The 26799-nt window shown below is 37.7% G+C and overlaps 4 protein-coding genes across 11 annotated transcripts; 1 reads left to right on the top strand and 3 right to left on the bottom strand.

Annotated features, from left to right (window-relative positions):
* Positions 1-3000: 3000 nt before the first annotated feature.
* Positions 3001-5534, top strand: LOC126625089 (uncharacterized membrane protein At4g09580-like). The gene is made up of 4 exons (XM_050294158.1): positions 3001-3403; positions 4244-4514; positions 4595-4765; positions 5074-5534. Exons 1-4 carry the CDS (start codon positions 3183-3185, stop codon positions 5197-5199), a joined length of 789 nt encoding a protein of 262 aa, XP_050150115.1. The 5' UTR covers positions 3001-3182; the 3' UTR covers positions 5200-5534.
* A 2077-nt stretch (positions 5535-7611) lies between these two features.
* On the bottom strand, positions 7612-10791 carry LOC126625086 (uncharacterized). Its single transcript, XM_050294154.1, has 6 exons — positions 9900-10791; positions 9754-9812; positions 9335-9404; positions 9097-9222; positions 8846-8974; positions 7612-8169 (listed from the first exon to the last, which is right to left on the bottom strand). The coding sequence occupies exons 1-6, from the start codon at positions 10671-10673 to the stop codon at positions 7708-7710; spliced, it is 1620 nt and encodes a 539-aa protein (XP_050150111.1). The 5' UTR covers positions 10674-10791; the 3' UTR covers positions 7612-7707.
* A 3748-nt stretch (positions 10792-14539) lies between these two features.
* Positions 14540-16368, bottom strand: LOC126625090 (uncharacterized). The gene is made up of 3 exons (XM_050294159.1): positions 15838-16368; positions 15566-15738; positions 14540-14987 (listed from the first exon to the last, which is right to left on the bottom strand). Exons 1-3 carry the CDS (start codon positions 16270-16272, stop codon positions 14855-14857), a joined length of 741 nt encoding a protein of 246 aa, XP_050150116.1. The 5' UTR covers positions 16273-16368; the 3' UTR covers positions 14540-14854.
* Positions 16369-19588: 3220 nt separating this feature from the next.
* On the bottom strand, positions 19589-25510 carry LOC126625091 (uncharacterized). Of its 8 annotated transcripts, none has more exons than XM_050294168.1 (7): positions 25302-25510; positions 23465-23504; positions 22980-23247; positions 22719-22857; positions 20853-20896; positions 20547-20690; positions 19589-19965 (listed from the first exon to the last, which is right to left on the bottom strand). In XM_050294168.1, the coding sequence occupies exons 3-6, from the start codon at positions 23241-23243 to the stop codon at positions 20562-20564; spliced, it is 576 nt and encodes a 191-aa protein (XP_050150125.1). In that variant the 5' UTR covers positions 23244-23247; positions 23465-23504; positions 25302-25510; the 3' UTR covers positions 19589-19965; positions 20547-20561. The 8 variants fall into 8 exon arrangements, with proteins under 8 accessions (XP_050150125.1, XP_050150119.1, XP_050150121.1 ...); XM_050294162.1 differs by having other exon boundaries at positions 20853-20938; positions 23465-23518; positions 25346-25510; XM_050294164.1 differs by having other exon boundaries at positions 20853-20938; positions 25346-25509.
* Positions 25511-26799: the final 1289 nt, after the last annotated feature.

The raw sequence follows: 26799 nt of genomic DNA, 5'->3' as shown, positions 1-26799 counted from the left end.
TATTTTTGGTCTAAATACATACATTCCTAAGTTTTTGGAAATGAACTAAGTTTGATTTAATAAAGTGATATGTATGTTTGGGTGGCTAGGGATGTGAGTTGGACTTGTTATTTTTGGATGAATCACACCCACACACACGGGACACTTCTCATTCCTTCCCCCGTGTCGTGTCTTTTCTCTCTTCCATCACGACTCTCTTTCACTCTCTCACCCTCGAACTGTACGGACAAGACCAAAACCCTTCAAAACTTCGTGGATCGAAGTGGAGATTAGCACCATCGTGTTCGTGAGTGTCCTACGAACTCAAAGATACCATTTTCAGGTAAGAAATCCTTCGTTTTCACGTTGAAAACTTGAGGACCGAATGTGTCACTATTCATGAACTTTGTGTTGGTTGATTTTTAGGACAATCCAACCTCACAGTGAGCTTTGTGAGGTTCTAAGGAAGCTCGGGGACGTTCGTTTGGAAGTTTTGGACGTCAGGATCACCACGTTCAAAGTTGGCCGGTTTTCGTGGGATTTCTCCGGTGAGATTTCGTGATTTTTAGAGCCTTAAAGTAGTATAGCATGAAACTACATGTTTAGGGCTTCATTTTGATATAAAATTCAAAGAAAACAGTTGAGAAACGAAGGAGAACAAGCAATTACAAAATTCACCGGAATCCGGCCACCAGAAAAACCAGTCTGGCGACTGGCTGAGGAAGAAGACGCGCGTGGGGGCGCGTAGGTCCGTGCCACCCACGGCGCGTGGGGGCGCATGACAAGCCCAAAATTTTTTCTAAAAATTCCTCAACGTCCGTGACGTCGAGTAGGTCGTTGTGGTATATTCATATACCCAAATTGAGCACCGTATGAGAAGTTATTTCGAATTGTTGGTTATGTGTTTTAATTAACGTTTTTATAGTTGTTTCGCATATAGGTGACACCTATCCCGAGGACGAGCGCATCCAGGGACGTCACGGGGGTTACGACCCATCGACTTACCAGTGAATGGGCAGTTTTGTTTTCGTATTACCTATATACTACTGTTTTTCCCAGAAAATGCATTTATATGAAAATATGTTTTAAAATGCCATACATGCAATTGATGAGATATTTGAATTGATAATTGATGCATATATATATGAATTGACGTTGTGGACGCACAGGTGAGTTTTTACATTATTGATACGATTTATTTATGTGAATTGCATTGAAAGCTCATAACCTGCACCCTAGGTGTTAGTGCTTATATTATTCACCACACCGCACGCTTGCCTTGGATCCAAGTAGGTGAATGTCGTACAGAACATGTGAGGGTTCCGACATGCTAGTCGTATAGATCGCTAGATGTGATTCCGACTAGTGGGTGACCTTAGTTATGTGCGCCGATGATTGATGAGATAAGCACTAGAGCGTATTCTTACACCTTTCATTGTACAGACTACCTTACGTACTTCCGAGTGACGTGCAGAGTTGGGCCGTATAGGTCACTGTGGTGACTCCGGCTGAGTGGGATATTGAGCTATAGAATCAGCCGTACAGGACCACTGTAGGGTCTCCGGTTGATTTATTATTTCACCTGATTTATATCGATGCATTCATATTATATTTTGGCGTGGCATGGCATGGCATATTCTTTCTGAAAAGCGTTGAAAGATTGTGAGCTAAGTTTGATGATATATGTATATATGTTTTATAATAAATTTCTGGGAAAGTATACAGGTTTTACGGTGAGGGGTTAGAAACGTTTTAAATGAAATGTATTGGAAAATCTTTGGTTTTACTGACCCACTCATCTTTGTTTTGCGCCCCTCCAGGTTCTAGTTAGCAGTTGGTGGCTCACGAGGTCTTTTTCGGCGTTCTGACAGACGTTCTGCATGTAGGACTCACCTGCGGGTGTTACACTTTTAATTATAGTCCTACTTGACTGCACTTGATACCTACGCTCTGAATTCGTGTGTTTTACTTTATAACTCACTCCTTTATGCTAGTAGGTTATTAATGCTAGTGGTTGTTTTAAATTCCTTCATATTTCTATTATATCTTGCTTCCGTGTCGCACTTTTGGCTACGTCACGCTCACGTGACGGCCAGCATGCCTTGATTCTAGGATCGGGGTGTGTCAGATCAGGTTGGGTTTCATTCGGGTTCATTTAGGTTTGGGTTTTATTGGGTTAGGGTTTACTTGGCTTGGGTTTGGGTTGCCCAATTTTGTCAAGTTTAATCTTGTAACAACTTAGTTTTCAAGAATTCCTAAAAAAATTAAGCCAAGCATCAGCAAAGCTAGCTTACTCTAATTTCATAAATCAATCAACTATAAAGTTTTAGGATTTAGAGATTACGAATATGGGCTGACTAATCAAAGTCTCTTATTCCCTAAAAGCTTAAGTAATTATAAAGGGTAATTATTAAAAAAATATTAGAAAGAGCGTTGGTCTTTAGACTTGGCACACTTAGATGTAGTATGAGCATTAATTGATATGGGTTACAATCATGTTAGATTGAGTTTGGTTAGTCGGGTTAGGTTGGGTTGGGGATGGACGGACAAATAATCAAACCAACTCAACCTAATCAATGAACGAGTTGAAATTGGGTTGGGTTCGGGGTTTATAACTAAAAAAACCACACTTGTTCAGGTTTAAAGTCGGGATGGACATGAACGGGTTCGAATTGGCCCAACCCAAGTTGCATCCGTAATTTATATAAATACATTTTGATGTTTGAACTTCCTCGAAAAAAATAAAAAATTAAATGTTTTCGAATTTATACAATAAAAAGACAAGATATTTGTATTTTTATAAAGAGATACAAGTATTATTATATTAGAAAAGTATTATTGGCACTCTAAAAATCACATTCTACACTCCTCACAAGTGTATTTTTCTTTCTCAATATAAAAAATTTGAAGTATAGAATGAGATTTTTGAAGTGGTAATAACAATTGCATCCTTATTTTAATGGTAATTAACATCGTTTTCCAATTGCACATAACTTGTATTGGGAAGAATGACTTGGTTTAGGAACCAGCGAATATCCTTTCTTTCGTTTTTGTCTCTCTCTTCCCTCTCTCTCCAACACCATAAAATAGCAGAGGAGAGAGAAGAAAGAAGAGAAAAGGGGCTCCTTGATTTTCATCCTCTCTAACTTTTCCCGAGAAAAATTGCAGAAAGAGAAAGAGGAAAGGGAAATTTAGAGAGAGAGATGGAGAAGAGAGACGACAATGGGGTGGACGTGAAGGTGGTTGGCGGGGGAGTGGGACCCAATAATATTAAGTTCCCGTTGAGCTTCTGGGAGGTGGCTGTGGCTTCCACCGTCGTATTGGGCTTCTTGTTTGGCCTTCTGGGTGTTTACCTGACCATGCCCGCATCGGATTACAGCTTCCTCAAGCTTCCCCGTAGCCTCCAAGAGCTTCAAATCCTCAGGTACTTTTTTGAATAAAATTTCTTGTAAATTTCCCATGAATCTGAATTGGGTTTTTAGGATTGAATTTTCCAGGAAAGGCCACGAATTTTAATGGGAAAATTTGTGGGTTTCTAATGCATGTGATATCAATCTGGGATTATTATGTTAGTTTTTAGTTAATTATTGATTTTTATCTCTTAATCCAATTAATTGCAAACTAATTAGGAAAAAATCATGTCTCAAAATTTATTTTTTAGGAAGAGACCTGATTTTTGCATGGATCCATATTCTTGAAGCATTTTATTTTCGCAAATCGTTTTCTAGGAGTTGAAATTAATGAACAGAATATTGCTTTCTCTTTATCTGCATTGGCCTTTTCTTTTCTTGAACGTTATGCACCAGGTATTCGTCTAAGCGGGCTTTTGATTCGGGCTTTTGATTTGTGTTCTGAGGAATTTGATATAACCGTGTGCAACTGTTACATTAGTTATTTTTGTTTTTCATTGGTTATGGTATCAATGAAGGATACGGGGTACTGCATTAGTGTGACCTTAAGGGTTTGTGTAAGGGAGGAGAGAAGAGATTAATGCTGACCATGGAATGTTGCATTATTGTGACCTTAAACTTTTAAGTTTGATGACTCTTTTACTCACATTTTGTGAAACGTTTTAAATTGCCTTGTCGGAAAAGGTTATGAAATCGGTTGAGTGTAGCTGTGTACTCCCCTAGTTGATGACTGATGCGTTGTGTTTTGTTCCAGCTGCATGTGCTCCATTTACAGATAAATTGTGGAATATGATTTTAATGGTACTATGCGGTTCTATTTATTTTGTTTTCTGTCATTGTCTTCTTCTGGTTAGAGTTCACCTCGAGGACTACACAAGTGACTACACCGCGCAGGTTCTGTTAGGGTACTGCATGGTTTATATTTTCATGCAGACTTTCATGATCCCTGGTACCGTATTTATGTCCCTGCTTGCCGGTTCCCTTTTTGGAGTCTTCAAAGGTGTAGCCTTGGTGGTGTTTAACGCCACTGCTGGTGCATCTTCTTGTTATTTCTTGTCGAAGCTGATCGGGAGGCCCATTGTCATCTCTCTTTGGCCTGACAAGCTGCAATTTTTCCAAAACCAGGTATATGCAAATGTTTTCATATCTCCCATTGATACTTAACTTTCAAAATATGAGTGAATCATTTATTGTTCTGCTTCCAGGTAGCTAAAAGAAGGCAGGGACTATTGAACTATATGTTGTTTCTACGATTAACTCCGACCTTGCCAAATACATTTATTAATCTTGCTTCACCAATAGTTGATGTGCCTTACCATATTTTCTTACTGGCAACTTCAATTGGTCTGATACCAGCTGCTTACGTCACAGTCAGGGTATGTATCCTGCACTTCAAAAAGTTGGTTAAATATTGAAGTTTAGTTGTTGTCTAAGAACATCAGACGTCTATGCAACACCTGAAGGGTTCTATGGCCAAATGATCCAAAATAAAAATCAACATCTTTTTTTCCCTTTTTGTCATAGAGGGAGATAAATACAATATACCATCCTCTCGACGCCATCTCAATCCACATTTTGACTACTGCAGAAAAATATATAATTATCTGCATCGTTTCGTCTACGTATGCTCTACTCGATTGTCACTGGTTGTGCCTCTGTAATTGACTCTGTTTTCGTGCTGCAGGCTGGATTAGCTCTTGGAGAGTTACGATCCCTTGGGGATCTCTATGACTTCAACTCGATAGCCACCTTGTTCTTCATTGGAGTTGTCTCAATTACTCCCACGCTAGTGAGCAAGAACAAGGCATAGTATTTCACTTACTGAACTTTGCTTGGTGTACATGAGGACCTTGTTCTGCTTGCAGCCGTTTGGGTACCTATGTCCGCCGTTGGATATAACTGCCTCGTTATGTAGAAGGCGTGTCTGTGTCCTTGGATGGAATTTGTTGACTGTCATGTTTCATTCGGGCTGTGGGTTTGGGGTTAAATGTGTATGTAACTTCGATTTCAGCGGTAAGATTTTATAGGGTATGTGCATCATCATCAAGAAAAATGTAAAGGCATTCTCTAGTCAATTTCTGACTAGTCGCAGCTCTAGTGTTGAATAATGAAAGTACCAATATGATATTAGTATTGTTTTTCATACACGTAACGACTAAGACGTGGGGATGAGGTTGACGTAACTGTCTTTCGGCAATGTTTACAATTTTGACATAGTGTTTGTCGATGCGGGCTGCCTGGTATAACCAAGGAAAGGCAGCAATTGCTTCATAAAAAAGCACTGGTCCTTAAGATGCTTAGCGCGTGAGCAGGAACATTTGTTCTCACGATTCCATCTCAAATTTGGCTTAATCATTGAGTAAAAGTATGAAGTTGGCAAAGGCATTAAAGCATCTAAGATTGCTTGGCATGGAAGCTCAGAATTGTAGAGGAAAAGCATTAGTTTCTTGGTCGGGTTGGTCTTCAATCTGTGCCCAACCCAATAGGCTCATATTACAATCGACTCATCGCCGCCCAAGAAAATGGCAAACCAACTCACCCAAACTACTCTTGGGCTTTTTCGGTTTCTTTCATATTCTTAATGTGAATACAAAGAGAGGTGGCTTTCCCATTCATTTTAGCTTCACATGCCCCTCTTGATTTCAAATCAATTAAAAACAAAGATCAAATTAAACAGGAGCGTGTGGGAGAGTAAAAATGGTGTGTGTTTATCATTCCCGGGAATGACGTTTGATGAGTCGATTTTATACTATATATTATTCCCTATTCTTGGTATATTTTGATTATTATTTTGGTAAGATTTTGATGTTTTGCTATATGTTTTTATTTTAGGACATGCGAACTTGTTTTGAGCATAAAGTAATCAAACGGTGGATTTTTTGACTAATTCCAATTGGAGTGGGTTCGTGAGTCTGTCAAGAAGATTGTGTCAAAATTTCATAATTTTATCTCGAAGCATTAGATCATGGCGAATTAATTTATGCCCAGCGTGTAGTGCTGGCAGAGCTTATCTGCGACTTTTGGGTTGGAAGATGATGGATTTTGGACTTGGGTTCTTGGAACTTGAAGAGGAGGTCCTAATCTTTAATTCTAGCCGTTTTGGGCCTGTTTTAAAACCTTGAAGATCCAGAAACGTGGCTTTTTTTTTTTAGGCAGATTTCCTAGTTATCGTTTTGTTATTTTATTTCCTAGTTTTTAGAAAACCTTTTCTATGAGGGTTTTAATTTGGAGTAGTATAAATAAGACTTTTTAGCCATTAGGTTTAGGGGCGAGAAGGCACGCAGTATTTTGGAGAACTTCAGATTTTTTACCTACAAGGTGTTTTCAATCCTTTTTCTAGTTAATATATTTTCTTTAGTTTTTATAGTTGTTCGTAACTAATTTCCGTTTGCTAGGGCGATGCCTTGAGTCTTAGCATGAATATATGATTTTATTAATTTGCTTATAAATGGATGCATGTTTGCTTTGAATTATTAACCACCGTGATTAAAACTATATAATTGTCTTAGTGATTCGAGACCATTAGGATTTTTAGACAAGTAGTTTGATGCAATTTATGTTGGAACATCACCCTGAAAATTGAGGAGAGTTTCTTGTGATTAGTAATTGTAAGTTCACTTAAGGCAAACATCACGCTCTTAAGGGTTGCATGATTTTTCAAAGGGTTTTTACAAAGCTTAATAAGTCTTGCATGTTTATATTTGATCTGAACATCATAGACAGGTTGCATGTTAGATATACGTTTTCGCTTGAACATCACAAGGAAAATATGCATTAGGAAAACCTAACCTTCAAAGTATGTATGTAGAAATTCATAAGTAATTGGTAAAATTGCAAAGGATTGTTTTGGTGATGACGAAACCCTAGGCTTTTACAAATTGATTTTCTTTTAAATTGTCCTCTAGTTAATTTCTTTAATTGTTAAATTCTAAAATCAACATTTTCCAATCTTTGTTTTAAATAATTAATTAAGAATTAGTTTAAATACAAATTATTCATTCAATCCCTGTGGAAAACGACCTTGCTTGAGCCGCTATACTACGACAACCTTGTATTCTTACAAATATTTTTAAGTGTTTTTATCCCTACTTTTGTAAGTGGTAAAAATCCTATCAACGTTCTTTGTCAGCCCTAATCTTCCAATCTATCCGTTAACACGGATTTTAATCCACGTCTCTATCAAAAGATTGGGAACCAGTACAAGGAAAATAAAATGGGAAAATTGTAAGGAAAACCATATCACCAATTTGAAAATTTATAGCTTGTACAACAAATAAAAATTTGGAAAACGTGCACATTTTGTAATATTCGTGTATTCCTACCTATATTTCTTGAATTTCTTTTTCTGCTGGGAGCTATCTGGAGTCCGGCTATCAAGCTTACGCTTTGTACCTGTTTGTTTTGAAGCAGCGCCACCTTTATGTGCTTCTTTAGCCTTTCTAGCAGCAACGGATGGTCGTTTATCTTTACGTTCTTTCGGCTTCATTCCACTTGGTGATTTTGATTCAAACTTATCTGGTCTACTGCCTTTTGCATTGAACTTCTTTTGGACACCAGGCTTACCTGCACGCAGGCCCTGGTAAGATGCCTTTGAACTCGACTTGTTAAAATCTGGACTCCTCGAGTCCACAGCTCGCTTTTTGGCTGAAGAATTAGCTTCCGATGCTGATGAGGGTTTCTTTCTCTTAGTTGGGGTGGACTCTGGTTTTGCATGAGACAGCCTGAGCTCCCGATCCCCAAGCTTCAAGTTTCGCTTCTTAACGACCAAATTTGCAGTTTCCTGGATGCCCAAATTGACAGACAACACATAATGTACCGTCTCAGATGATACAAATTGAAAACAGGTGTACCTTGAGAAACTACAGCATGTACAAATTTAACTACAGAGTTTCACATCATGATGGCACTCATGGCAAACAAAGTAATTTATTTAGTTTAGTCAACCATGCACGTATTCAATTCCAAATACGCTAATTTTGAAATGAAATATTCATGCTACAAGAAGGTTCGGGATAAAATATTATCTTACACTTACAGAAACTACTCCATCAATCATTTCTTATTTCTATCCTCAGTCCAACTTTAAGATAAATACAAATAAAGATAATGGCAGGAAACACCTTAGCATCCCAATATGCATATTTAAAGAATTGATTGTAGTCATTCTTTTCCTAAATTAACGTCATTATATGCTTACCGCCAAAATGCCATAGTAACAAATTTATATTTTTAGGGTTGAAAAGACAAATGTTTCACATATGTTCCAGGAGACAACCGGGGGTCCTATTGACATCCCCATGAGGACTATCATTAAAAAGGTAGAGCACGGCATCCAAGAAGAAAATGAATAGAATCAACTAAACAACCACATATCTGAGTTCAAAATGCATGACATTGTAACAAAGAATTATTGATGGTAAATGGGGTTTGATAAACTGTTGGTGAAAATCACATACCCTTGTTCTAAACAAAACATAAGCAATGCCCTTTCCGATACCATAATTAGGATCCCTGATTATGCGAATAGCTTCAACGCCGGATCCAAGATTGTTGATACCACAAAACAACTGATAAACTTCTTCATCCTGCAAAAGAAAAGAAATTGTTGTCCACATATTGCAACTAAAAGTATGCAACAAAAAAAGCAAATTGGGAGGTGGACAGTTCCAAAAAGAAGCAGAAAACAAATCCTAGAGGAGCAATTCACCTTTACATCAAATGGAAGGTTACCCACAAAAACTGTTCTCGTGTGATCATAAACAGTAGCACTCTCCCCTTTCAGCTTCTTACGAGGTGGGCAAGCCCTGTCAACACGGATATGATGTCCTTCAACCTACATCAACATGCATAACAAGTCAAGGTAAAGATTAACAACTTAAGCTTTATTGTAAGAAAGAGCATGTGCAGAATGATACTAATCACCCAACTTCATGCAAATAACATACCACAGCCATGTTATGGGACAAAGAAGCCTGTGCCGATTCCTCGGTTTTGAAAACAATGTAGGCATTAACGCTGCAACACAAAATCTGTTAATTCAAAAGCAATCGTAAATCGCTTAAAATTTGAAATTTTCATGTCAACAAGTATCAAAGGTCTAAAATCTACATCATTTTACGTAAATTTAACAACTTAAAGTCACACCAAATTAAATCACTAACAAATTGGTGACTGAGGGAGCCAACCTTCCAATGTAAAGCCTTATTTGAGCTACGATAGATTCCAATAGCACACCTAGAAACCTATAGCCCCAACCCACAATCTAATTGTAAATTGGAATCAGGGCCTTAGGTGCTTCAAAAACGCTTATAACTGCAACAAGCAGTTCCTAAACCAACTGATTTAAGTGATGCAAAATGATTACCTGTCAGCTTTATCATGGATTTGTTTTGTGAGTATTGCTCCCTTTCTGGGCCTTTTGGTCTGAACAAAAAGAACCAAATGTACAAAATCAGTAACCAACAATACATTTATATCCACAGTTTGCAAACAAGAAGTCATAAAACTCACATCCAAGATTGGCACGGATCGAATCCTCACAGACTCCACCTCTCCAAATTTAATGAACTCCTTCATCAAAGCTTTTTTCTTGACCTTCAAGGGCAAATTCCCAACAAAAACAGTCCTCAAGAGCTTACTCTCGTCGTCGAAACCTTCGTTGGAAACCAGCATATCAGCTGGATTATCAACTGTCTTCCTCTTCTCCCCAACAGTCCTCTTCTCCTTGTCCCGATCCTCCTCGCCCTCCTTCACGCCGTACTTCTTCACCTCATATTCCCTCTCAACTTCATCCCTTTTCCTCTTCCTCCCATCCTTCTTCTTCGCCACCGCATTCGTCGTCTCTGAGGGTTCATCATTTTCCTGTCTTGGCACCCCTTCTAACTCAGAGCCCAAATTAGGGTTTTCAGAATTGAGCGTTTCCGGCAGTTTATTTTTCTTTGGTTTTTCGCCCTCCAACTCCACATGACTCTGTGGAGCTTCTTCGTTAATCAAACCGGAAGCCGCCTTTTCTTTGTTCTTCCGCTTCCGTTTCTGCACCTCGCCGTCCCCGTCATCACCATTGTTCTCAGACTCGCCATTATTGGTGTTCTCAGCAGGTTGAGCCGAAGGGGCAACAAACCCAAACCCGGATTCCTGGTTCTTTCTCCTGAAGGGGTTGCTCTCGGAGAAGATGGCAGGGGCGGCGTCGTGGCTGGCGGCCTCGCCGAATAGGGTCATGAAGACGTCGGACTGAGCTGCTGAAACGGCGTCGGTTTCTGGGTCCTTGGGTTTCTTCCTACCCATTGTATTTGGTTTGAAGGAAGTGGGGAAATCAATCAGGACGCAGAGAGAAAGCGCAAGTTCTTTAACTTCAAAGCGTTGCAGGCAGAAAAGGGAAGGTGGGCTTCGAAACCCTAGAGCCCTCTATTTTTCAATCAGGAGGAGGGAGTATTTGAAAGTGGTTGCAAAAGTGGGCCGGATCAAGTTAAATTTCATAAATTTGGTGGGCTGAGAGATCAAATGGGCCCAAAGATAAAACTGCATACATAAGTAGGCGCATTTTCACGAGAGATTTTCCGTTGTATCTAAAACACAGTCATGCATTAATAAAACCTATATGTGAGAAATATCAACCTTGTCTTCCTCTCATATAGTAAGACATGAAAAAATATACCACATGGCAAGTGATTTTCATGTTCATACCTTTCACTCAATATGTGTCACGTGGACTCCACTATCACTTAGAATTAAAATATTTAATGTGTTTAATAAAGAGAATGCTTTTCCATTTTCATTTGAACTAGATTTCTAAGTGAATTGTCATCTCAATTTTCTAGCATTCTTAATTCGTCATCTTCAAACTTTTCATCCAAAATAACGTATTTGTCTTGCACGGAACTTGTATTCAGAGCTATTTTAGACTTTTCATAGAATTATGAAGAAAATTAGTTGAAACTTTAGACCTTTTATTAATGTCTACGCGACGCCACCTTGTCGTGCTATTGCCTTTAGGTTGTTCTTATTTCTTAAAGACCTCTATCGCTTTTCTTCAAAACGAGAGGAGTGAAAGAAACGACTGATTGACTTTATCTCTTTTGATTTCCCAACAACTAATTAACTGCTTGATCTAATGACCACTTGAGTAAGTGTTGCCTAAAAGTTTATTTTTTGAATGAAGTTGCTTTGAACAAAATTGATACCAACGCTTTGTGCATAGTGTCGATAATTTGTTTTCTTTGTAATACAAGCGATATTACAGTTCTAATTTAGACTAAGAGAATGGGGAAGAGTTTGAACTCAAGAAATAGTTGTTGAAGACGAATGCCCTATTACCACAAGGGCAATTTACCACTAATAGCTTTGGTTTTTTTTTTTTTTCAACAGTCACGATTAAGGAGGGAGTATTAGAGAATAATAAAATAGAGAGGTATGAGAATAAGTTATTTTCTAAGTTATCCTTAACATTCATTAAGTAAAAAACAAGTTATAGGCCAACCCAAAGGAAAGCAAAATATCCAAAACATATTTGGGAAATTCAGATACATAAAAGCCCATCCCAATAAGCAAACAAACAAACATTAAAACCCGATTCCCTATATTCCAAACGCAAAAAGTAATCGTCGCAGATGCCGCCGTTGGTGTGACGAAAGTCTTGCTAGTAGCCACCAAAGCAACAACACTAGATAAAACAACCGAGTGGTCAATTCGACCAAGACATCATAACAGAAAACTTACAAATCCACAACCAAAAGTACATCACAACCAGATTTCGTCACCAAAAACTTAAAACCAAGAAATAGTCACTGAATCCAAATCCCCTTAACTAACCCCTGCATATATATACAAATGTAGTAACACATGGATAGAAGGTGATACTAAAGGGGTATGTAAAATACATTTACTTGGCCTAAAACTGCAAAACACTTAGCCTCGAGGGGATACCGGCATGCTGGTCGGGGAGGGGATGTAAGCAAGGGAGATGGATCTAGCATCCATTTTTTATTTGGAGCTCGCATATCGGAGCATAGGATAGGGTAGGGGTGCATTATGAGGAAGGGAGGTAGAAGGAAAAGGTGGGAGAAGATGGAGGCTTAGGTTTCAGCGAGAGAGAGCGCGAGAAGAGGTACTTGTGTGTAGCAGATTAACAATTGCATGAGTGTACATCTACTTTCCCCTTTTCACATCACTCTTTGCTTTTTCTCTCCTGTTTTTTTTTCCTTCGTCAACCTGTGGTGTTAGTTGTAAAACTAAATGTATATCTACCTTTTTCTCAGCGTGTTTGGCCGATTTTATCAGTACACGTTACAATTTATATGTCTCAAAGGTCGTACCATGTTTCAGCAATGAGAGGTATAAAGAGGCCCATACAAGTCTTTATGTATTTCAGATTATAGTTGCTCTTATAGATGCTCTAAGTGATAGAAGAGTTCATGTAACACATAATGGGTGTAAAAGATAGAACGGAAAAATAAATAGGACCTGTGGCTAGAATTTTTCTTACATTGTACACCCTTCAAATGTGGATCCACTTGCCAAAGAATTTGAACTAGTGTGACTTCAATTGTTCACATTTAATATTTTAGGGCTCGTTTTAAAGTGTTTTTAAAATAATTCAAAACGCTTTTAGTGAAAATATTTTTGAAATCAATCCTTAATAAAAATCAAAGTGCTCGTTTGGAAAGTGTTTTTAAAATGATTGTAAGTGTTTTTGGAAAAAATATTTTTAGAACCAATTCTTAGTAGAAATTTAAGAAAATCTTGGAAAAGCACTTGGAAGTGCTTTTGGAATCCAAAAATATTCTCTAAAAGTGCTTTTAGTTATTTTAAAAGCGATTCTAAACAAGCTTTAAGTGGATCATGTAAAAAAAACACTTAAAGTACTTCTTACAAAAGCACATAGAAAGATCATTTGATTTTTTATAATGCCCTTGTAAAGGTCCACATAAGAAAGATCATTTGGTTTTTTATTCAGAAATATGAAAAAATGCTCCCCATGATTGAACTCTTAATTAAGGTTCTAAAAGACGTTAGACGCTAGTCGGACGGTAAGCCAAGGTATAGAATAGACGGCTAGACGAGGTCTAAGCAGGGGCCTAGCCCCTAAACGGCTAGACGGGGTCTAAGCAACGAGCTTAGATGGATTAGGCAGATTTAAGTAAATTTATTTGTTTTAAAGACCAAATAACTATTCATTCCACCAAATTACTGTAGATCTCCTTCATCACCAGTGAAGTATTGAACAGTCAACCTTGACACCCCCTCGTTCACTCCCAACTCGTCGCCCCAAACCCAATCCCCAACCTGAAACTTCATTCCCAGCTCAAGCCTCCACCTCCTGCCACATCAAAAGTCCTATATAATTTGATTCCAACCCCTTTTTGAACCCCGACCTACCCTCTTGACCCAATCTCCTCCTAAACCTGGCATGGCTGAAAAGCTGAGGTACCCAGAATCCAATTCGATAAATTCAAGCTAAAATTGACATATTTCAAATACCAACAACTGAACTTATCTACATTTTAATGAATGTGCCGAGAAAGAGCAGCGGCAATGAAGAATTTGAATTGGGTTTCTGTTTTTGTATTACACAGAAGTAGGGAAAGGATAAAAGGGTTGGTAACAACTTGAATTTGGTTCAATGTGTTGCAGAGAGAAGAGCGAGAGAGTGGGTGGGGAGAGACACGTAATGATGGAGGAATTGGGGTTGGAGTGGCATGACCTCCCCATCCCACCGATACCCGGGCGCAGATGCAACCTCACCCAAAACCCAATTTTTAGTTAGGGAATTCGCCGTTTCTATACATTGAATGGAGGGAACGAAGAATTAACAACATGGGTAAATGAATAAGAAGCCGCTCAAGATTTGGAGTCCTGTGCGGCCACCCCCGTTTGTTCTTTCCCACAAAGCTATTGCCATAAACATATGCTTGTAAACTAATTTTGGTGCCGCTCAAGATTTGGAGCCCTGTGCGGCCACCCCGTTTGCCCTGCCACAGGGCTGGCCTTGAATCAATTTCACCAAAAATGCTTTTAGTTAATTTAAAACTACTTTCAAACAAGCACTTGTTTGATGTCCCAAAAGTTCAAAACTTCAAATTGAATAAGAAGCCGTTAGCATGAATGAAGGCAAAGTATTAAAAAGTCTATGCATTCGATAAGATGCAGAAAAGTGACAGATTAGAATACGTTATAATTTTATTTATAAACATTTACAAGGAAAGCAGACAAGCAAATGAAATTAACACATTCAACCTCTCACTTAGCAAGCTAGAGATTTCAGCCGGGTAGGTAAGTACATTCTACATATTAGATATATATGCTAAGCATTTAGCACATATACATGTTTATGTCTTGTTCTTCAAGTAAAGTAGTGGTTATAGTTATACTAACATCAGGAACGTTGGGAATTGAATTCCAGGGAACGCGAGTGGCGCGGCTGAACTCTCTTCGTCGAATTCGCGGTCTTCTTCATCCAATTGACAGAGTTAAAATGCAGGAACCAGAGCCGGCACCGATGAGACTTGAGTTCCGTCGTAAATGTTGATTTCTTTGCTGTCGTCTTCGTCTTCGTCTTCCTCTGCTTCCCACATGAAGCTAGCGAAGGACCCCAACACCATGCTGCATTAAACATAACATACACAAAACTTTTTTCTTACGCTTAGGAAAAGACGACGCTTCCAAATTGGGCAAAGCTCCGAGCGCTTTATTTCTTAATCTTGTTTACAAGTTTAAACAAGTGATAGAAAAAATATTAAGCATTACAACAAGCAAATATTCAATTTTTGGTGAATTTAAGTTAAGTACACGTGACACACTTTTAAAGAGTATATTGACATAAATTCATCAAGTTAAACTTATTTTTCTGAAAAAAATAGTTTATGGAATTAAGTTTGGAAGATAAAATAGTAGTTTGATTTGCAAAATTAGTGGATTATGGGTAAAAGAATTTACGATATAATACTACGTGGAAGTAACGTGACTTAAAAAGTTGAAAAATTGAACAGAATAGTTTAGAGACTTAATATCGAAAAAGAATAACTTAGAGACTTCATCTATGCTCCAGTAATAATTCAGCGACCAAATCGACAATTTACTCGTTCGTTTTCAAGAAAAATTGATAACAAAATCTCTAATCACAATATCTACCCAAGCAAGAGAGTTTGAAAAAAAAAAAAAACACACACACACACACATACCAATCGTCAGGGGAGGCAGAAACAGCCTGATCAAAGTAAGATTTAGCCCGTTCCTCATCTCTCTGCGTCTCCCAGATTAGCTTTGCGTAGAGCGACAACAACTCACCGTCTCCCGGACTCCCCAATATCGCCCTACAATAGCACTCCTCCGCCCCCACCGCATCCTTCTCCACCTAATCCAAATCATTCAATCATTTTTATCATCTTTCTTTTCTCATTAATCATAATTAATTTGCAGATCAATTTGATAATTCGATTAATTAATCAATTACCTCGTGCAAGAATTTCCCGTAGTTCCTCAGCAGCAACGGATCGCCGGGGTTTGACTTCAGCATCTCTTGATAATAAGCTCCGATCTTCCTCTGCTCGCCTTCCTCCACCGTTACAGTTTTCCCTCCGCGATCGCCGCCGCCAGGAACCAGCTCCTCCGTCGAAATTCCACTTCCCGCCAATTTTCCGGCGTAACTAGCCGGCAGAGCTCGAAATCCGTCGGGCGCCGATCGGAGAATGTCGCTTTCCGACAGAGCTCTCTGGATCGTCTTATCTCGGCGGCGATTGACGTCGAAATGCAGGGAGATCATGGGAGATCCGACGGTGCTCCTCTCGCCGGAGAAAACGCTCGAGAGCGAATCGTTCCGGGCTAGGGACACTCTGGGCGAGCCGGAAACGGCCGGTGACTGGAGCGCAATCGAACCGGTTCGGATCATGAGTGCTAATTGAAGCTTTTGCCTACTTTGCAGTGTCTGAGCAAAGTGTGAGACTCTGTAGTTTTGCTCTCTGCTTTTTGTAGAGAGATCCGTGAAGTGAAGGCGTGTATATATAATTCACTTTGCGCCGTTGGATGCGCTGACGGGGTTGACTCGGGGTGGATCGGGATGATGACACGTGTGTAATTTGCACGTGAGGATGGCTAGTGAGTAGGCCACTCCGATGGGGAAGGCGGGAAGATCGTGAATCAGGTAAGGAACGAAGCGGTGCCAAGCCAAGTGCAGGTTTCACGACAAATCTTTGTGGGTCCCATCCATGTATTCCAAACGTGGAGAGAGGATTCTCTCCGGATTCTCTTCGGATTCCTTTCACCAAGTTCACCAACGCACACAATTCAGACTTTTGAAATTTGATCTAATGATTATAAACAAGAGTTCATTTTAAAAGTTATAATAACTTTAGCCGTTTGATCAAATTTCAAAAACTCAGATTGCGTGCCTTGATGAACCTTTCCTCCAAATGTAATAATAAAATTAGTTAGACGCTTAGAAAATTTATTTTCAACTAATTGTAATATGATTTGGCACTTATAACTTGACAAGCGTCTAAAAAATTAAAACTTGAATTAATAACTTAAACACTCATAAAATTATTGTTGAGTGAGAGCGGAAGCTACTGTTTGTTTTTAAGCAGCTAAATTTTGTTCCAAAAAAAAGCCCCCGATGGTAGTGGGACAGACCGGAGGAACCCTTCCTAGATTGTCCACCTCTGACCGTGTGATGAAAAGTAACTGAGATTTCACGTTACCCTTTTTTTGGTCGCTCAGAAGTTTTGGCATAAATTCTGTGTTCCCATCCCAGCATATGGTTTTGGCATAATTTCTGTGTTCCCATCCCTGCCCCATGCTGTTGGTTTTTATTAAATAAAGTACAAGGATTTGCCAACACTCACATAGGCTGCAACTTGGATAGAAATATTTGATTTTGATCAATCGTGAGCCGATAAGTTCTAAAGTATCTTGTCCAATCCAAATTCGAAACCAAAAACCGAAAAAATATGAGAAGAATTGGATACGAATTGAAATGTATTTGAATATTCCGAATCTCCGAAACTTCTCTAATTCCATTACATCCACTTAATTATGTTTTAAATAGGTTTCCTTGCTATATATTCTACAAAATACTCAAATATATGTAAAATCGGATATTCATATTCGAAACTTTTCAGATGAAGACATATAACTCCCTGAATATATATTATGTAGAGAGAGCGTGGTGATGATATATTATGTAATCTTGATATGGATGAAGCCAAATAACTCCCACAATTACAAAATTCCGAAATTGAGCCAATCTCGAAAGTTCAAATTCGCCAAGAGTATATTTTGAGATTCTGATTCCAAAATTGTGTGATATTCATATCCAAAACTTTTTGAATTGGGAATTAAAAACATGCATTTCTAATCCTAAAGAGCTAAAAATTAAGAAAACACTCACATTAACGAGTTGTGAACAATTAAAGCGTCATTATATTTAATTTGAGACATGACTATTTTACTATTTTAGCATGTGATTTTCGGACAAGGATTGTCTGCCCTCCTTGTTCCCGTGCCCTCCAGTTTTGTGTAGTCACGGTTAAGTCACGTCTACATTTTATATTATTTTTTTTAAAGATAATAAGACAAAAATGAATAGTAATATAAAATGTTGACGTGACTTAACCGTGACCACACAAACAGGAAAATATGGGAAGACACGGGAAACAAAAAGGGTAGACAATCCTTGTCGTGATTTTCTCCCAAGTTAGCTTAACTTGTTTGGAATGAAACAGAAATAGGGCTACATCCATTGATTCCATTCCATCGATCCCCCCCCTCTGCCCTTGATCCCTCGATTTTGTATGCAGTTGCCGACACAGTGCAACGGTGCGTTTATCCTAACCTAATGTACTTAGGGAAGGTCCCACCTGTCCCCACGTTACCCCACGTTAGGCTCCACGTGGATTTATAGCCCCATGTGATATCAGGTGACAATTTCCTTCATTTCACTTTACGAGAATTTTTTTCAAAGTTTTCAAATACGAGTCGATATAAATCATGACATATGAGATACCGACTTATGTTTTCAATTCAATGGATGGATGGAAAAATCTCTCCCATTTTAGGTCATGATTCATAAAACTTACGTAGTACATGTACAATATTATTGTGAAGTTTCATGTTAACTTTTGTTTAAACATATTTTTCTTTTGACACGAGACGTTGCACTACACTATACTAATGTCATGTAAGTTCTTGTCTCGTAAAACACTTGTAAAGAAGAAGATTCTAACCGCTTGATTGATCAATCATCTAATTATTATTAGATTGTTACTTTTGACACACATAATAAGACAAATGCACACCAAGAATTTCGTATATAGCTAGAATAACCTTTACAAATTGCAAATTCTAATTTGTTAAGAATTAATCAAATTGAAGCTATAGCGTCACCATTCGTTGGAATCAAAATATCTGCAAGATCCGGGTCCCAATTTGCATCAATTAAACAAATAGTTGAAAATTCCAAAATAATACACTCTCCAAGAGTATCTAAATTGATAAAGAGAAGAATAGTAGTGTCACTTGTAAAGAAAAGACAAAAGAAAATTGATCGACTTTTTAATGGGTAAATGTCAAATCCCAAAATCAACTTAATAAAGTGCGGTTTATCTTATCTCCTAATAAAATATTTCAAGTTGATAAGATAAAGTATGTACCAAGTAACTCTAACGTCGTTTTTATTATGATAGCTTGCTTTGTCGTGATTTTATCGTTTAATAATCATTTCGTTTTTATATTTTAGTTTTCAGATGAAAAAATGGAGGAGTCGTTTTCACTGACATATTTTCATTTGACATGTTCTTCATTTCTCCCTTCTAGGCTTTCTATCTCTCACCAACTTCTGTCTAACCCTAACAACTAGAAATAAAAGAAATGGTTCAAACCAACAGTTTTCGATTGCTTATCGAATTATTGTTATATGAAGTAACTTCAACAAAATTAGGGTTTGGGGTTTAAGGGGTCGTGTTTGGGCCTATTTTTCACACCATATGAACCCGAGAAACACAACCTGTTGTCGGGTGTAAACTTGGTATCAAATTTCTCTAGTTAACGCAACTGTCAATTCAGTGTACATACTATGGTCTAATAGTATTCCTCTTTCCTTGTAAGTGAAAAGTCCTACGTTCGATTCTCGCTAGTGGTGAATGTGAACCACATTATTGTTAGACCATTGTGAGGTTTAGCCCACTCTCCCACCTCGTTAGTGTATATCGTTTGTTAAACTATGTGTGCATAATGATTCAAATAATCTGCAGATGTTAGTCTCAAGTGTTTCTTGTGGCACAAATTTGCGAAAACATTGAAAAGGGTACAAAGATCTTGATCCCAAACCACCATCCAAAAAACATCCCACTGGGATGTAATGGTAATACAAAAAAAAGGTCCACTATAATACGTTGATTTAATCTTTCGGTGGTAAACCCACGATCGATCTGTAAAACTAACAGCCATACTTGTCCGGCTTCATGCAAATCAGGCCGACGGATAACTCTATGAGTACAAGAATGTACCTGATTGTTTGAAGTATACGAGTGTATTTAGTAACATAGACATTTCTCCTCTGTTTACGTTTCATCCTCCGCATCGAAACCTAAATTTCAAGATAATAGACTAAAATTAAGATCAGAAAGACACAACTTTTGTAAGTGAATGGAACCATCCCTACTACGTAGTCAAATACAAGCGTGAACGAGATTGATTGCAACCTTATATGTCAGCCATCACTTATATCAGCATCCATGTTTGCATGATTGTTAATTTGGCTAGGAGCATGCATTAGCTGCTAGAATTTTGAAGTCGTTACCGACTTGTGACAGCAGGGAAGTTGGCAGATTAAGATAAGCCTCTAATGCAGGGATGCCTAAGCAGGGCCGTTATAAATGCGGTTGGCCAGATGTCAACCAGTTTTCGCAAAAGGAATAACGAATTTCAGTTGTGTGTTAACTACTCCATTCTGCTACAGTTGGTAGCCATGCCACCCTTAAATTGGAAGCTTATCCTCATCTGTTATCTACTTAGCTAATAATGCCCTTAGCTTCACAACAATGCTAATATGGAGTGTGAAGCTGATAACGATAGTACATGTAAGGTTGCTTTAATTGCTCAGATCTCTTTGTATTTAGGATGTCAAAAAAGGACTATCAATAAAACCTTCAATAAAAGTATACGAACCTCCAAAGACCAAGCCTACTGATTCTTCTTTAGCTTGGATGTGGAAGAAGATGATCTGAGATCTTGACTAGAAGTTCTAATAATGAAAATAAATGTTTCCACGAGCATGCCAATGACCAATCCAAGAATGCCTCCAGCAGCATTCTGAGATGAGAAAAATTAGAGCGCCGTCAACTTATATAATACTGTAAATAAAAAAAAGAACATGCAGATAAAATAGGAACCAAACAATAATCACATATTACAATGCCCAAAAACCAAAAAATAGTTTAATAAAATAGAAACTACTCTCTCGAAGATACATACCATGACGGGACTGTGGTTAAACAAAGCTCTGAATGCAGCATATCCTACCAAATAGCAGGTAAACATGGTCACCACAACATGTAAACCTGTAGAAGTTTTGACTGTTTTAGCACTGGAGCATCCAAAACATATTTTCAAAGAGAATAAAAATTCTACAGAAAATTTACACAACAAACACAACTAAAAAGGAGAAATTAAAAGATTATCAAACATTCGCTAACAAAGGGATAATAAATATATTTTGTTTTTCTAAACACAACAATAGATGCTTTAAATTAGAAAAATAAACCACTCAACTCTATTCGGAAATAAGAGGAATGAATTTTAAACAGAGATTCAAATATGTAGTCAAACTATTTCAATGAATTCTTAACACAAAATGCTTCCCATGAAGCAAATGTTCTAGGCTAGGGAGCCTGTACTGCCTTCCTTTCAGTTCCAGTTTCACCTAAACCAGAAAGAAATCTCTAGTTTTGTGAACTAGTTCCAGTTTCACGGTTCACCCAAACTAGAAAGAAATCTCTAGTTTTGCGAACTAATTCGATTCCAACGTGATTTCATGTACTCTTTACATAAATAATGGTTTACTATCATGTTAATTTAAAATGCAAATGTATCCAATACTCTTATGACTTGGTCCAGAAATTATCAAAGAATACTCCCCCCACCCAATGCTCTCCCTATTACCACCAGCCAGTAATTTCCCCATATATATCCTAGATTCAAATTTCTCAATCAGTCACCAATTTCCTTTCAATATCATCAGCTGGGAATGTAATGGCAAGCATAGAGTGAAAATAAAACAGCAATATGACAAAAAATAACGGTCATAAAATTTCTGGCATTAATACACAGGAAAGAAGAAATTATTTCTTTCATCATTCAAGTGCTAACACATTAGAGTAATCCCACATAATCAACAAACTGCCATAGAACACCAAACTGCCCAGTCAACAAAACCAGCAAGGACTTTGCACACCCGTACAAATAATTAGAACTTTTGTACAGATCACATATGCCCGAATGCATCCTAGGACTCACCAAAATTTCATTATTCTTTGAAATTCCATATAAGCATTAGATACCTCAGGAGCTAAGTTTTTGAGCAGTTGGAAAATGTATTCATTCAAATGGAAAGTATTCACTGAAACAGAATCTGGTTTCTTTCTTGCTTAACATTTCAAGCTTCACCCTTAACATAGTTCTTTCATGCTTACGTAGGCATCCAAACTAGTTATTAAGACAGAAAATTTGAACATGTGCTGAATGGAAAAAAAAAATATATTCTATATGCATTCCATGTCGAGGGCATGATAAAATCACAAGGTAAAATACTATTATTGGTTGACCTGCTCATGAAAATGGAATCAATATCGTCTCTGATGACCGATGAGCAACATTTACATGCAAAGGAAACCAAAGAAGACACCTGATACGTGACATCTCAGAGTTTATCCATTAAACCTTTTAGAATGGATTCACAGTTTTCATTTGAATTACCATGTTTAAGTCCAACCAATCTGACATTGTCAAGCATACCAATCCAACCATTCTACCCCCTCTAAATGTCATGACTCTACACTTTCAGAGGATGAAAAATTGTTTGAAATAAAAAACATCCTTGTATTATATCACAGTTTTGTTCGCATTCCCCTCAAATCCATTCACATAAAAATCAATTTCCATCAATGGACCAAAGCAATAACTACAAATTGAACTCTTCCTGATAAGATCATTGAATTAAAGAAACTTACGCCATTATCACAAAACTGAAAAAGTCCAAGCTCAATGCATTTGCCACAGTAATATCATTCAGAAACAAGCAATAAAACATTATGTTAGACATGTATAAACTCTTTATCTTACCAAAGCCAAGTTGATCCTTGTAAGAAGAGAAAGGCTCAGTGGTTTCTTTTTTAGGTGTAATATCCTTCACAAGTTCTGCATATGCATTCCTCTCCAAAACTTCAGCCAGCTTCTTAAGTCTAGCCTTCAACTCCTCACTCTAAACACAACAAGAACAATTACATTTCATTTGGAATCTCTGGAAAATACAGGAAAAAATAACAAAGCTCAATTGCAAACCCAACAAAATACAAAGGGGTGATATAGTGTTTTGCGTTTCACCTTTTCTCTGGGTTTGGGGCTGGTGAGGACGAACTCGCATCCGGAGAAGAGTTGGGCCAAGTGCGGTCGGGTCGAGGCATCAGATGCAACCCAAAGAGCTCGGAGAGACTTGTACGGTACAGTGGGTTTGGAGGATAGATTGGAAGCAATTTGCTGGAGTTCATGAGAGAGGTGTGGGTCTGTGGATGCTGAGGTGAGGAATGAGAGGATGGGTTCGGTGATCGATACGACCAGTCCAGGTGGGTTCATCGGATCACTGCTCATTTTCCTGTGATTTTATAAAAAGACCATAGGGCTTCAATTTATGACCAACTTTCAAGACAATATTAATAACAATGGTGGATTCTTTTTCTTTTTACTTAATTAAGAATTGGATTGTAAGAACAATAGATTATGCAAATTATCATCAAAGACCCAGGAATTACAAAACACAACTGTCCAAGTGAATAAAAAAAGTAACCAATGAGCAAGAACATGGGAATTACCTCGGCAAGGTGTTATGCAATTGAGCTCAATACTCCAAACCTGCACAAATTCAACTGAAAAGAAAATCAGAAAACAACATTCAATACCAACATTCTATTAACCGGAATACGGGAAAAAGAAAACCAGATTCGACAATGGGGTCGGCGAGGATTTGATTGAAGCAGAGGGAAATGCAACCTCACCGATCCAATTGGTGGTGAAGACTTATCAATCTTGACTTTGGAGGAGGAGGAGGAAGAGGAAGAAAGAGAAGGAAAAGCAGGGCTCTGTAAGTTGTGTTTTCAGGTCTTCCTCGTGAAGACAGTGGAGATGGAGAAGGTAAAATTTTCAAGTGGTCTTAGAAGGTCTGCAATTATTCTCTTCAAACTAAATCTGAAACGTTGGTTTCTATAACTAAAGAATCAAAGGCCAAGATTAGCTTTAACCGGGTCATGTTTACATGTGTATCTATCCACATGCAAGAGAGACTGTTTGTTTGAAATGCTTGAGAAACATATTTGATGGGAATTGATTCCCTCATTCCTTTGTTATGTCAGTTATTATAAAGGACTTGAACGGGCTTGCACAGCTAGATCCACCTTGTAAGCTCACTGTAAACCATCAATTTACGGACCTAGGGTTAGCTAAGTTGGTTAGAGCAGCATCTCCGTCTACACTAAACTTGAAGTTCTCTGATCTTAGTTTAGATGAATTTAATGTTGGATATCTACCGTTTGTCACATAAATAAACACACACCATCAATTTGTTTTCCTTTGCTAACTTTTCTTGAACAAACTCACTTCAGCAACCATCAAACACCACAAACTCACACAGCCATGATACTTGGTAAATCAACTATAATCTCTCTTTTCATTCGAACCATGTCTACATATTCCCTTAAAATTTTCAAGGGGAGCAGAACAAAGAACAACTGGTATGATACATAAAAGTAAAATGAAACAAGTTTATAATTTGTATCTTCCAATTGGCTAATCCATGACATACTAAAAGTAAAATTATTTGAATTATAAGGGAGACCCATGCAAGCAAGTATGCCAAGTTTTGTGCCTAACTTAAAAGATATCCACAACTCATAAGCACTAAATCGTCGATGCATTAGCATATTTAATGATTGCGAGGGATATATTCATAGAAACTAACATAAATAGTTATAGAACAGACACTAAATTCCCATCAACACATGAGAATTGAGAAATGATGATTAGTACTTGATCGGTTAAAACTACTTGAATTGAAAATAATAACAAGAGAATGAAAACTGAGCCTTGTAAACATGTAATTGTAGCGCTTGTTATTTACAGTTACGAGCCGATACATGAGAACAAAAAGTTCATACCCATCCGCGAATCTACATGTGAATTTTTAGCAAAAAATTCCAACTCCCCATTCCCTACTTTGGCTAGGTAGAGAGCCCAATAAAACCAAGACTATTTACCAACCCCTTGATTTTCTGGTAACAAAAAGCACAATACAATAGCATTAACCTTATAAAGATTCCAAATATTTCAACGTATGAAAAAAAGCTCAATTAATGGTCTCTAAAGATAGCCACTGAGTTTGTTTAGATTCAAATAATGTTCAAAAATGGCCAAGGCAGATACACGGTTGCTACTAGACCCATTTGACAGATAGGAGGAGGAGGAGGCAAACCTCAAGGATGGCCACCATTGAAACAATAACAATCTCACCAAAAACCAAAAAACGAAATCGAAAGAAACGAATTCAGCCAACCAATCAAAATCACACCTTGGAAACTCCAAAAGATGATAAATGTATCAAATTAGATCCGAATTCAACACCCAAATAACCAAATTAAAGAATAATCAATTGGGTACCTGGAAAATGAGAAGATAGACAATATCCAGATGGTAAATAGAACCTTTGTGTGCCGGTTAGACGCGTCTTCAGCCCGCTGTCTCTAGTTGCGTTTCGGCGATCGAGCATAAGATCAAAGAGAGTTGGAGACGGCGATGATGGCAATGAGTAAAGGGAAGGAGATGATGAAGGCGAAGGAGAAGATGAAGCACACATCAAAATTCATTTTCTTTGATAAATTGATTCTTTTGTTAATTGTTCTTCACATTTTCCACGTGGCATATTTTAAATATCCACATCAGCATTTCATTCTTGCTAAATCATTAATTAACGGTCAAATAAACTGATTAATTAATAAATATATAACATTGCAATAAATTCGTAGGCTTGTCTACGAAATGTTTTAATGGGCCACATTATGTATAATTTGGTTTACCAAAGGGGCTTTAGAAAACACTAATTAAGAAGGATTTGTAAATGAATCTTTAGATTATCTCAAAAGAAATGTTAAATTATAAGAGTCAAATTATAATTGATGGTTAATATGGCAATCTGAAGTCTTATGTCAAATTTTTTATTTTTCCAACCGAATTGTCAAATATTATTATATTATTTAAATAGAGCTTGAAATGGTTATAATTATTAAAACAATGTTGAAACATAATTAGTGGAAAAAGGGACCCACCATTAAAATGAATTAAAAATAAATTTGACATTAATGTTGTTGAGCCATATATTTTCACAAAGAAAAATATATTAATAATAAATAAATTGCTTCTACAAGGGAAGAAGCTGTGAAAAACATGGCTTCCTCAACAAAAGAAGACATGCAGTCGGTTATGTAAAAAAAAGGGGGAAAAATAATAAATAGTAAGAAAATATGTGTTTCTTTGCACAAAAGAAGATGATGTGCTCCCTATTTTTCTGCAACAAAAGGACGTGGGGGACTGCATACAATTGGTGGGAGAAGTTAAGAGAAAGTGGTGGAGAACATGGCCTCTACCTTGCCTCATGTAAAATTCTAGGGCCTTTCTTGGATGCCTATAAATAGGCACTAGCCGCAGTACACGGGGAAGGAGGAAAGCAAAAGGTACTATGCAGAAATTGAGAGAAAAGAAAAGAAGCAACGAAGTATTGCCGGAAGAGAAGACGAAGTAATTCCATTACTGGCGATTCCGAACCAAGCATTTCAAGGAAGGAGAGCAAACTACAAACAACAATCAGAAGGTATAAAAGCTATGTTTCTTTTCTCTTCATTTTCTCTCCAGTAAATTAATTTTGCAGGCAAGCGTTGTATTAAGTCCTTCATCTTTCCCACCACAACCTAACTCCTTGTCACTGTCGTTAGTTCCTTGAATTTCTTCGGGGTGGTCTAAACTACTTCGTGAAGTTCCAATCAAATCTATGTGATCCATGCTCACCGTCCATGCCAAGAAAGAAAGGAGCAGTTGGTGTCACTCCCTGCCGAGTCGTCTCTGTAATGAAATTTTAAGTGGTCTAGAACACTCGACGAAGTTT

Source organism: Malus sylvestris, chromosome 6, assembly GCF_916048215.2.
Source record: "Malus sylvestris chromosome 6, drMalSylv7.2, whole genome shotgun sequence".
NCBI lineage: Eukaryota > Viridiplantae > Streptophyta > Magnoliopsida > Rosales > Rosaceae > Malus > Malus sylvestris.
Note: the sequence above shows the minus strand (reverse complement) of the source record. Positions and strands in the feature narration are given on the sequence as shown.

Excerpts from the sequence above, each read along its gene's own strand:
- LOC126625089 (XM_050294158.1), top strand. The coding sequence starts at position 3,183 with ATGGAGAAGAGAGACGACAATGGGGTGGACGTGAAGGTGGTTGGCGGG. Across the intron at positions 3,404-4,243 it reads CAAGAGCTTCAAATCCTCAG|AGTTCACCTCGAGGACTACA; the intron begins GTACTTTTTTGA and ends TCTTCTGGTTAG. Across the intron at positions 4,515-4,594 it reads TGCAATTTTTCCAAAACCAG|GTAGCTAAAAGAAGGCAGGG; the intron begins GTATATGCAAAT and ends TTCTGCTTCCAG.
- LOC126625086 (XM_050294154.1), bottom strand. The coding sequence starts at position 10,673 with ATGGGTAGGAAGAAACCCAAGGACCCAGAAACCGACGCCGTTTCAGCA. Across the intron at positions 9,223-9,334 it reads TGTCCCATAACATGGCTGTG|GTTGAAGGACATCATATCCG; the intron begins GTATGTTATTTG and ends ATGTTGATGTAG. Across the intron at positions 8,975-9,096 it reads ACCTTCCATTTGATGTAAAG|GATGAAGAAGTTTATCAGTT; the intron begins GTGAATTGCTCC and ends TTTCTTTTGCAG.
- LOC126625090 (XM_050294159.1), bottom strand. The coding sequence starts at position 16,272 with ATGATCCGAACCGGTTCGATTGCGCTCCAGTCACCGGCCGTTTCCGGC. Across the intron at positions 15,739-15,837 it reads ACGGGAAATTCTTGCACGAG|GTGGAGAAGGATGCGGTGGG; the intron begins GTAATTGATTAA and ends GATTTGGATTAG. Across the intron at positions 14,988-15,565 it reads TCTGCCTCCCCTGACGATTG|CATGGTGTTGGGGTCCTTCG; the intron begins GTATGTGTGTGT and ends TGTTTAATGCAG.
- LOC126625091 (XM_050294162.1), bottom strand. The coding sequence starts at position 23,243 with ATGAGCAGTGATCCGATGAACCCACCTGGACTGGTCGTATCGATCACC. Across the intron at positions 20,939-22,718 it reads CAAGGATCAACTTGGCTTTG|GTTTACATGTTGTGGTGACC; the intron begins GTAAGATAAAGA and ends AAACTTCTACAG. Across the intron at positions 20,691-20,852 it reads TTAACCACAGTCCCGTCATG|AATGCTGCTGGAGGCATTCT; the intron begins GTATGTATCTTC and ends TTCTCATCTCAG.